Source organism: Polypterus senegalus, chromosome 2 (genome assembly GCF_016835505.1).
Source record: "Polypterus senegalus isolate Bchr_013 chromosome 2, ASM1683550v1, whole genome shotgun sequence".
NCBI classification, from domain to species: domain Eukaryota; kingdom Metazoa; phylum Chordata; class Cladistia; order Polypteriformes; family Polypteridae; genus Polypterus; species Polypterus senegalus.
Genome location: NC_053155.1, coordinates 19,596,717 through 19,608,929, shown reverse-complemented (window position 1 = coordinate 19,608,929; position 12,213 = coordinate 19,596,717). Strand labels below are relative to the sequence as shown.

The following is a 12,213-nucleotide window of genomic DNA, read 5'->3' as shown; positions in this document are numbered from 1 at the left end:
ATAATTAAGAGAATGTTTCCAACAAGAATGAAAAGGTAGACTGTAAGGAAAGCTCCAAACAAAGTTTTTCTACTTTCTTGATCTCTGAGCCCAAGGAATCCAGTAATGAGGAATTCTTTCACTGAAGAACTGGTTTGGTTGAACACGGACATTGTCAATTAGTGGTTAAACCTTAGGAGAGAAAGGAGAAAGAAGCAGAACTTGAGTAATGCATCTGTAGTAAACCTTGTTTTTGAGTAACATTTCATAGATTAAGTTATTTCCTAAATTCAAGTCCTGAAAAATATCATGATTGGTGATGCATGAAACTATTTGTGAAAAAGAGAATTACCAGTAAAAATATTTGAAATGTAGGGTACTTTTACTGATGTCAGGCATAAATCTAGGTCAAATTTGACCTGAAGATGTTGTCAGGGTTATTACTCTTTAACAGAAAAGTATTAATTATTATCATAACGGCTTAATCTCTTTTATTGGCCACTTCCACAAAATGAGTAATATTTTGCCATGCTTTTCAAAGGTGTCGCCACTATGGCATGTCCATACGTCCATAAGTGTCTTTGGGTCAGCCATCGTCGACTTCCCTCTTGCACAATCCATACACATAGTATAATACACAAAAGCATATATGTGTATAGCATGGCTATATTAATGCACAGGGTAACAAGTAGAGAATAAATATAAATCAATAAACTTAATACAATATTTTTTACAAGCGGAAAGCCCAAATTTGAGGAAACAAGCTGCAATAATTTCAACAGGTCACATCAAAAGCTCTGAAAATAGAAACAATTTTAGATTATTGGCTCTAAAATATCTGGTACTAAATAAAAAAATAAATGAATAAAAATAAATCTAAAAGACTCTGGGATTTCTCTATTTCAGTTTGCCTACCAGTCTAACTAAGGGACAGAAGACACTACTGTGATTTTGGTTCCTCCATTGTATAAGCAGTTGGTGGTTATCAAGGCTCATGTGAAGCTCCTGTCTGTAGACATTTCTTCAGATATTAGTACCATCCAATCACTCAATTTTGCAGAGAGGTGTAATAAAGAAAATAACTTGGTTTTTAATTGTGATTTTGGTTGATTGACTTTTTAACAGACAGGATTTAAAAAATGACAGTAAAAGGCGTCTGCCTAACGTGCTTTTCACATCAGTTGGATCTCCTCAGGGCTGTCACCTCTCATGTACATTCTATATATCAATGGATGGCACAGTAAATATGAATCGAGGTTAATTTTAAAAACTGATAACTCTGTGATTTTGTGTCTAATGAAGGAGAAAAGAACCAGTCATGGTCCAGTGTTAATTTATTTTGTTAAGTTGTGTGAAACGTTTTTTTCTACAAATTAATGTTACCAAATGTTTTTTTGAAGATTCTACATTTTAGAAAATTAACAATTTGTCAACAAGAGATACTCACAATTGCTAAGGTGGTACTTGAAAATTAAAAATATCCTAAAGCAATCCAAGAGTGAAAAGTGAATTTTAATGAAAACACAGGGAAAAGGGACAATAATGGCTTCACTGTCTTGGGAAGATGAGTCCAATGGAAAACGTATTAATATTAAGAGACATCGCACAATAAATTTTAGATTTCGTAAAATGCAGTTCACTTTTATCAATATCTGAAACTCAGTTTAGGATATCTCAAAAATATATTCCTTTATATTTCAAGATATCTCAAATACATTTCCATATATCAGAAATTGACCTCATACTCATTTTACGATATCTGAAAAATGTTAAATTACCTCATAATGTCTGTCAGTTAAATTCCCTATTCTGTCAGAGACATTTTGTCTATTTTATGATATATGAAAATGCATTTTGCATTATTGTATTTTAGACAGCTAAAAATGATATTGCGATAATTTGGAATGATCTCTTTCTTATAAGATATCTTGTAATGTATTTCAGATAGCTTCAAATAAGAATTCACATATCTTTAAATAAATTTGAAGATATCTCAGACACAGCAAACATCTATTTTGAAGATTTGGAAATCAATTGAAGATGTAAGTTAACGTGAAGGTATATAAAACGCATTCAAGATGTCTTGGTTTCATTCCAGATATCTTAAAATAACATTTAGACTGTTTTGAGATGTAACTTTGTGCATTTTCAGATATCTCAAGTGTCTTTCAAGATATCTTAAAAAAATTTCCTGTGTAACTCAAGATATCTCAGATTTATTTGAAGATAGCTTATAATGACAGAGAGTCCCATTGAAATTTGAGATTTGATGAATTGCTTTTTGGATACCTGAGACGTATTTCAGGTTAACTCAAAATATTTTATCAGATAGCTGCATGTCATTTTAAAGGATAAGTTTTGTATTTTTCGCGTCAAAGTTATTTCTTTACAAATATGCTATTTATGAATTTGAAATGCAAAACTGTATACTAAATTTGATCACTTTCTATAAATTAAAAAAAAAAATTGCACTGCACTGGCACTTTATATTGTAGTCTATGGAGAATGGAGGAAAAGCTTAAAAACTTACAAAATACGTTCAGTTTTCAAGCCAAGACAGTTGTCGTTATTGAAAAATACCAAACTTATCCTTTATGATATATTAAAATTCATTTGAGATATCAAAAAATTTATTTATAATATCGTCAAATAGACATATTTAAAGATATCTATACTTCATTTTCAGATAATATGAAATGCAATTTTGAGATATCGCTAAATGTTGAATCTTTTTAGCAAATTTTCTTAAAATCTTGGCCATTTTCTACAAATCTTGTATACAGTCTATTTTAACGTATTCTCCACTGGCTTTGTTTAAAAACCTTAATATTAGCAGCAAAAATATTATTAATGAAAAAGTGAAATAGAACAACGAAGTAAATGTGCCAACAGTCAAATATGGCAGACCTAGTTCATAAATAAATGAATTGCAGAAAGCAGAGTGGATCCTCATGGAACAAACTCACCCACCATATTTATATGTAGAGCTGTTGCCATCAGAACTCAGGTTCAGATTACTTTAAATAAAAGGCAACCAGTTCCTTTATCCAAATTTCTAGTAAGGTTTCCAGATTTAACATATGGGAACCAAGTGTATAAAATTCTTCCCTGAGTATTAATTGTGGTTTAATATTTATACATATGTAGCAAGTATGATCTGATATCATATGTCTCATGTTTACTCCTATGCTGTATTTATTTGTACAAACTTATGCCTAATGACTTGTTTGTTTGTTTTTTTATCTAACATGATGTCTTGGTCTTGACAAACCACATTAAATTTCAATTGAGTAATGGAATTGTTTTTAATTGAGTAAAGGCTAGAGAAGTCGAGCAGAAATGTTCATTATTAAAAATTAAACCAAGTTTTCATGTTACTGAAAGGATACTTATTAATGCTAAATGAAGTATGACATGTTAATTTCTAAACAATATGTGTGATACGTTAACAAAAAGTCACAACAAGATTTTAGCACAAGGAAGAGAATCAAAGATTTTTTTTCAGCCACCCAAAAGACCATGAAAAATGAAAGGCATTAAACACATTTTCTTCTTCAAATTGACTGTGAGCTGACCTAATTAGAACATGCTTGATTGGACCCCCTAATGCATTTTTATTCTCAATTTTTCTATCAAAACTAAAATTATTTTAATTAATATCTTGGTTTTAGGTTATGTTGAGCTAAATAAAATGACATTCCTTGTAATTTTTTACTGAACTCGACTTTGCATGCCATGTAAAGTACAAGTAAGAAAAGCCACATTTTTTAAAATAGTTTCAGCCTTCATCACCTTATATTGGTTATTAATTTATGAGGCTAATATCCATTTTTCTATCCATTTACATTCAAGCTTAAACTATTTTTCGGTTGACAGGTTCCCAGGCTAAAAAGAAAATGTAAAAAATATGTGAAAAAGACTAAAAAGCCTGTTGCTCACACACTCATCACTAACTCCCTGCTCGGACTTCGACACACAGCAATAGTCCAAGATGAAGCTGGGGGTCTAGTAGGGCTGCTTATCATAGATTTACAAACAAGGCACCCATCAAGGTAAATCATTCAATTTTGACATCTTTGGTACATTTCTAATTTTAAAACAGGGTTGGATTTTGTATTTAAGAGACGTAATATGTTATTTAACTTTTTGTTAATGTTGAGTATACGTGTACATTTGCAGGGTGCATAAAAAGAAGCATGGGAAATAAAAGTGTGAAGCTCCATTGCTGGAGTGCTTTTGACATAGCATGTTAATCACAAGTTAAAATGAGTCCACATTTTGTATTTCACTAATTTGGTTGTCTATTTGTTGCTACATACAGTATTACTTTTTAATACAATCCTAAAATATTTTTCTGCATTGTAACATTTGCTACATGCTCAGCATTATTGCAAGCATTTGTTGAATTATGTTTTGGATATTAGGATAACTTGTTCTATAAAGTTCACATTATACTGTTACCCAACTGCTAACTGAAATATTTTTATTTTCAAGTATACATTTAATCAATTGTTTATCTTTTATTTTGTTCTTTAAAGTCACAATTAATTAAATGAAATTACTTACCAATCTTTCAACCACAACAGATCAAGTATGAATGTAAACTCACAACAGATGTAAGTATTTATTTCAGGGTTGAGTCTTCTGGGAGGTTCTTCACCAGGGAGATAATTAAAGTCATTCCAGAAAAAAAAACAAAGAACAAAAACAGAAAATAACAGAACTTTGAAGGATTTACCATCAGGGTGTTAAGTGGCCATAGTCAAAAACACAATATAGTTATTACAAAGAAATGAAAATATAATTTAAAGTTGCAAACAATTATTACATATGTACAATCCATGAATTTAAAAATCAATTTGAAATGAGTGAAATTGATTTTAAAATAAAATCATAAAAATCAAAAACTAAGCCACAATCAAAAGCAAACTGCAGCTATTACAAAGTCACAAAAAGCTAACAATTTACAGTTGAAAATGGTTACAAAGGTGCATTCTTTTTTCATTATCAAAAGCTGTGTTGCAATTAACAAAAGTAATGAAATACAAACTGGACAAAGTTAGTTGAATACAATTTAAGGATATTAAGAGATACTGTACATGGTGTAGATGGCCTGTTTAAATTGTGGCAGCCTGCAAGTACTTCAGTATGGAGGACTGGGCCCTCAGCTGTATAGACTCTTGCTTGTACTGCTCACCTAACTGTTTATGAATGACAAGATTGTTCCAGTTTAGGCCTTTGTTGATTTAGGGGGCGTTGAATGCTTTGTTAGATCTAAATTCATTGAGATGGAGTAATATATCTTATGAAATTAACAGCTTATTTTCAAGTTTAACATCCTGCAACATATAATAAAAATATACCCTTATTTACATAATATTTCCCGATTTTTTTATTCTATTCTCACTTCTATATATCATAAGCTTCACATGCATGATTATTAAAACACATTATTATGAGTAAATAATCAATTATTTCAAAGAGTCACAGCTCAAAAGTTTAGCTTCCTGTACTACATTTAACAGAATATTTAAGTAGTAAAACTGCCCTTTTGGTTGAACAGTCCAATTTTCAAAGCAGGATTTGACCGGAACTGTTTTTGTGGTTGTAACTGATACCCTAATCTTCATGTTTAGCTCATTGCCTAATTTTCACATTTTTTAACAAAATGGCCACATCATGACCTGCTAATTTCAACCTTTCATTATCTGGGTCTCTCTGGTCCATTTCTGGCCCTGTTCAGTTTGTAGGCCGAGCTTTTTCCAGTGTACCAGGATGGTCTGTTTTATTGAACATAAAGACTGATGTAAGTGGAAGTATTTAAAAATAGAACTGGTATATGTTGAGACTTAAAACTCATAAAGAAGGAGCATAAGACCACAGATGAGGAAGTTGTGTAAGGATCAATTTATACTGATGGCCATAAACCTACATTATTCATTGTAGGCATTTCAAAATTCATTCCTGAAATACCAATAAAAAAAAGATAATAATAGAAAAAAACGACAGTACAACAGTAAAAGCAACAGAAAGATGATAAAAACTGCCATTATTAGCAATAGCTTTCTTGGAGTCATTGGATATTTTTTTGAGAAACATTCTTATACCCTTTGGCGACAAAGTAGCTCCGGAAGACACACAGCGAGTGCTTAAGAAAAGTCCGTGTAAAGGAAAGAAAGCTTACAAAGATAAAACAGTAAGCAAACTCACTAAAAATAACATGAAGGATGTCTCGAATGGACTGAGTGTATTTACTAGACTCAAGCTTTTCAAAGATAAGGTGCTAGAAGGGGATTTAATAGATGTTCCCTCCCACTGTCATCTTCTCCCATTGACCAGTCTCCCTACTCCATACCTGCTACATCAACAACTCCTACATAACTGTAGACAAAGTTAGGAGACAACAGAGTAACCTACACATATGTAAAGTTGCATGACCAGATGGTGTAAGTCTTTGAGTTATTAACATTAGAATCCCTGAAGCCTATGAAAAACTCATAATCCCGGCTCACCTTTCATCAGCGTCTTTTGTGTTGTAAATGTGCCGATCAGCACAAGCAGCAAGCAGCTTGCTATCCCATCCTACAACCACCACAGCTCAAGTTGCAAAGAAGATTCTTAGTGCTCAAGTAGTTTATCTGTTTCACTGATGTGTTTACATTGTAGACACGGAACACACATGAAATGTATGTATTCCAAATGACAATATATTATTTACCCTTTTACAATTGTAGGCACCTCACTCCCAGATAAACCACTTGAGCACTGAGAATCTTCTTTGTGACTTGAGTTGAGGATTTGGATGTGATAGCAGGCTGCTTGCTGCTTGTGCTGATCGACACATTTACAACACAAAAGATGCTGAAGGAGCGGTTTGAAGGGATTTAAGGTGGGCCAGGATTACGAGTTTTTTCATAGGCCTGAGGGATTCTAGTGTTAAGACCTATGCTGAACCAACTTTGTGATTCCGTCTGTCATCTGTTATTTCTGTCCTTAAGGCTCCAGAAAATGCTACTGCATATCACATCCTGTATTGTTCCTGTTCCAAACAGAGCCTCTTTATCTAATGACTACAGACCAGTGGTACTTATGCCTCACATCATGAAGACCTTTGAGAGACTGGTCCTGGACTATATGAGTCCTCTTTTGGTAGACCATCTGGACTCATTGCAGTTTGCCTTTCAAACAAAGTTTGGAGTAGAGGATGCAATTATCTAACTGCTCCACAAGACTTTTTCTCACCTGAACAAACCTGGCAGCATTGTGAAGATTCTATTTTTTGATTTTTCCAGTGCCTTTAATACCATCCAGCCATCCCTGTTAAGGGGTAAGCTCACATACTTGCAGGTAGATGAGTTTAAGTTGTGCCCGATAATAGACTGTCTGTCAGTCAGACCGCAGTTTGTGTTTCTGATACAGATGTGATCAACACTTGAGCACCACAAGAAACAGTGCTGTCTCCTTTCCTCTTCACTCTGTAAACCTCCAACTATAAATGCAACACCAGGTCCTATCATTTGGAGAAATTCTATGATGATTCTGCACTTATGGGGTGTATTGATAAAGGGGGTGAGACAGAGGAGAGGAGTCAGGTGAAGGTCTTTGTTTCTTGGTGCAGACAGCATTATCTCCATTTTAACATAACCAAAACCAAGGAACTTGTTATTGACTTTCACTGCAACAAAGAACCTTTATGTCAAGTCACTGTTTGGGGAATGGATGTAGAGGTGATCCACTCCTACAAGTACTTGGGGGTCCACAACAATGATGGGTTGGCCTGATCATGGAACTATATTAGAAAGTTCAGAACAAGCTTTTCTTCCTCACTAGACTACATTCCTTTAAAGTGGGAAGTCACATCCTTCATAGCTTTTACAACTCTGTGATGGCTACTATGATTTACTACACCAGGGTGCTCAATCACGGTCCTAGAGGGCCGCAGTGGCTGCAGGTTTTTGCTCCAATCCAATTGCTTAATAAGAAGCACTTATTGCTCAAGTAACACTTCTGCTTCACTTTAGTTGTCTCGCTTGTTAAGATTTTGAACCCTTATTGCTTATTTTAGTCTTAAGCAGCTGTATTCTCAGTTGTAATTGCGCCTAATTAGCAATAACAAGCAAATGACAAAAGAGACCAGCATTTCTCTATTTAGCTTGTTACCATTTACACCCGTGTGTATTTATCATGCACTATTGGGTTTAATTAAATACTTGGAAGGAAAGTGAAGAGAAAAAAGTGAAGGACTGAAAATTACTCATCCATTTCAGCCTTCAAATCATTTGGATGATATAATTAGTAAGGGGAAAAAAACCTAGGATATGAGAATTACCTGACTTTACAGAGTTAAAGCACTAACAAGCCATGCAATTAAATTATTGGCAAGGATTGCTTTCTAATTAAGCAACCAGGCTAGAACAAAAACCTGTAGCCACTGCGGCCCTCCAGGACTGTGATTGAAGACCCCTGTACTACACTGTGGTGTGCTAGGCTGGTAACATCACTTCAGTCAAATGAACTAGCCCCTTCCATTCAGTGTTTTGTTAAAAGAAAAGGGTCAAAGCACTTGTAAAAAAGAATTTCGGTGAATGCAAATGGAGATCTTCAGTGAAATGGAGGCAAGGAAAAGTGTAGTATTTGGTGGCTTAAACAGCCGTTTAAGCAACAAAAGATAATTGATGGAGTGTTACAGCGTGGCAGTCACACTCACAGGCTGGACTGAGCTTGCAAAGGAACAGGTAGAGCACAATTCCTTAAAGTCTGCCTCAGTTCAGCATACAGCTCCAAGAGGAGAGCTCTTGGAAATCTAAATTGACTTAGAAGGCAGTCATCATCATGGAGCAAGAAATCAATATCATCTCTAAATACTCAACCTAAATGTCATAGTTGTTTTGTTTGAATTCAAAGAAATTTACCAAACAGTGACCCAGTTACATCTTTAGCTATTTTTGGTGCATAATCACCATAGGTAAAATATGATATAGGACTGTTTGTCTGGGAATAAAGCAGCAGATATCACTGAATATTTTGTCTGTTGATCTTGCAATTAATAAATGCTACCAGTGAACCATCGAGGGCAATCAACTATAAAAGTGGTTGCTACCTAGCAAAGGGCCGATGTTAACCCGGTGGATGGTTACCACAAGCATTCTAGTGGCTACAAGTCACTGATGAGCCGGTAACTACTGTGAGCAAACAGTTGGCCACCAACTGAAAACTCTGTTGGCTTGGTGCTGCACCCCAGCTGTCGGTCCTCTAACAGCCTGCTAACTGGTGGCATGCCAACCCAAATCACACACTGGACCAACAGATGCCTTCTTACTGGGAAGTGCTCTGTTCTAATTCTTCCATTTTCGATGTCTTCTAACAACGCTAAAGCAGCCATGGTAACTGAAATAGTCTGGCCATAACAGGGAACCATTATATTGTTAAAGATTGATTACAAAACAATCAAGTGCCTTAAATCTGTAAGCAATATGCAATTAATTTCAGTGTGTTTGATAAAGCCTGCATAACGGATGCAAATCTAAAAAAGAAAGAGACATGACACAGAAGTGGGTAATTCTCTTTTTCTATGCCAGTGAAAAATATCCTTGTATAATTTAATGCTCCCCTAATTCTCTTAATGGAGTTGTGAATCGAAGACAAAATGAAATGTTGGCTAAACAGAGACTGATGAATTCTTTGTGCTGACATTTATTGGTTGAAAAATGGAATGCAACATTTTCTGAAGAGACAATACTGTAATTTGTAGTTTCTGTAGCTATGCAGAAACTTATCGATGTGCTTTAAACCTCTGACCAATACTAGAACTTCTCCAGTAAGATATTTATATTTGCTCAATACTTGAACGCTCGTTAGCTGTAATTATACCCACTGAGGTCCAGGTGGAACACTAAATAGATAGATAGATAAATAAGGCACTATGTAATAGATAGATAGATAGAATGAAAGGATAGATAGATGAAAGGCACTAGATGGATAGATATGAAAGGCACTATATATTAGATAGATAGATAGACATGAAAGGCACTATATAACAGATAGATAGATAGATAGATATTTGTCTACACTACCAGAAGATATGTTTAGTGAAAGCCAAAGACAACATTTGACCAAAAGACCCTGAGACCAAGTGTGAAGCAAGTTGGTAGAAATGTTATGGTTTAGGGCTGCTTTGCCACATCATTGTCTGGGTAATTTACCGTCATAGCATCCACTTCATTATAATAATGGGTGCTTGAGTATAGCATGAGACCATCTGCCAGACGATTGAAGCTCAACCAAAAGTGGACCGTTGCAACATGACAGTAGCCCTAAACAAGCTTGTAAATTCACTTTTCACATGATCTTTGGTGGGTCAGAGCACCGGGTCAGCCCAACAGAGTAGGATCCCTTCTGACAGTAATGAGATTTGAACCAGCAACCTCCCAGATACAAGCGCAGATGCTTAGCCTCAGAACCTCTACTCAGCCTCATCATCTTGAAGGGGAAATACCTGTAATTAGAGCCAAAGGGAAATTTTTTTTTCCAGAGACTGAAATGGCATTTGTTAATTTTTTGTTAAATAAATTATTACAATTTCAAAGTTTTATTGTTCTTTTTTACTCAATTACATTACCTTTACCTAAAGACTGTAGATTTATAAGAAGTTTTATAATATGAAGCATACATAAAAAACAAAGAAAAAGGGAAATAAATACAGTAGAGATGATGGAGAGTTAAATGCAGTACAACATGACAGATATGTTTAGGGAAAAACATTAACAAATACTAACAAAAACAACAAGACCATGACACACGTAATGATTTAAGATTTTATTTACATCATTGAAAAAAGTGAAGTTATCATAACTGCCCCTGTAACCTGTAATTCTATTCATGGGCTTTTATAACATTTCATTTTTTTAAATGTTTTAATACAACTTTTTCTGATTTCCTTAGTTCTCAAACAGTAAATTATCGGATTTGTTAAAGCTGGAAATACATTTTGTACTATTAGAATCATTATACGAGTATCCACTGACGTACCAGGAATTCTGGCTGAGACAAATTCACTACCAGCTGCCAAGAAAAAGACGGAAATGACCAGCATGTGTGTGCCACAAGTGTAGAAGGCCTTCATTCTTCCTTCAGCACTGGCAATTTTAACAACTGAAAATATTATCTGCACATAGGTGAAAAGGATAAACGCCAAAGGAATGAACAGCACACTCAAGCCAATAGATAAAGCAACATAGTTAATGATCTGAATGTCCCCACATGCCAAAAACAGTAAAGATCCAAAGTCACAAAAGCAGTGAATTATTTTATTAGACCCACAGAATGAGAGTCTAAGAAGAACAGCCACAGTAACGATGGCACAAAGAAAACCCATCAACCAACAGAAGGCAATAAGGTTTACAATCAGACTGTTGTACATTAAATTAGGATAGTGAAGTGGGTTGCAAATGGCTATATAGCGATCATAGGCCATTAGAGCAAGGAGAAAACATTCAGTTGAGAACAAACCCAACCAAAGTGTCATCTGAGTAAAACAAGCAGCAAATGGCACGACTCTGTACCCAAATGTGAACAGGACTAGCATACTGGGCACAGTGTTAGTAGTGATGGCAATGTCGAGAACAGCCAGACCACAGACCAGTATATACATAGGGGTGTGGAGGGTCCTATCAGAGAGAAAAATGAAGACTAAGAGAAGGTTTCCTACAAGAATTAAGAGGTATACTGTAAGGAAGACTCCAAACAATGTTTTTCTACTTTCTTGGTCTCTGAGCCCCGGGAATCCTGTAATGAGGAATTCTTTGACCGAAGAAAAGTTCTGAGTCGATTCAGACATTGTAAGTTGGTGGTCAGCCCTGAGGAAAAAACACAATAAAACAACAGAAGCTCAGTAAAGAAGCTCCAGTAGTCAATTAAATAGAGAAACAATTCAGAGCTACAGTGAGTTATGTTTCCTTATTCCTTTCATCCAGAAAAATCATATGATAGATATCGTAGACATTACAAAAAATATTCTTTAAATTAATAGTCATTTTAGTTAATCACTGTTGTCCATCCATCTGTCCTTAATTAGTTTTTACATAATTTAATACATGAACACAGCAAGCTCTAATATAAATAGGATTTTTCTGTTATTTTTACTTTCTCGTATACAAAGTAAAGGTAAAATATTGTAACCATCCAAAAATTCGACCTCGAGATTTTGATGAAACTCAACGTTTTAGACCCCCCTGA

At 34.7% G+C, this 12,213-nt stretch overlaps 1 protein-coding gene across 1 annotated transcript; it reads right to left on the bottom strand.

The window, feature by feature from the left end:
* Window positions 1-3,832: 3,832 nt before the first annotated feature.
* LOC120524314 (olfactory receptor 1D2-like) lies at window positions 3,833-11,815 on the bottom strand. Its single transcript, XM_039746176.1, has 2 exons — window positions 11,008-11,815; window positions 3,833-3,864 (listed from the first exon to the last, which is right to left on the bottom strand). The coding sequence occupies exons 1-2, from the start codon at window positions 11,813-11,815 to the stop codon at window positions 3,833-3,835; spliced, it is 840 nt and encodes a 279-aa protein (XP_039602110.1).
* Window positions 11,816-12,213: the final 398 nt, after the last annotated feature.

Coding starts and splice junctions, on each gene's coding strand:
- LOC120524314 (XM_039746176.1), bottom strand. CDS start 11,815: ATGTCTGAATCGACTCAGAACTTTTCTTCGGTCAAAGAATTCCTCATT. Junction 3,865..11,007: donor TGTCTCAGCCAGAATTCCTG/GTACGTCAGTGG, acceptor TTTTCTTTTTAG/CCTGGGAACCTGTCAACCGA.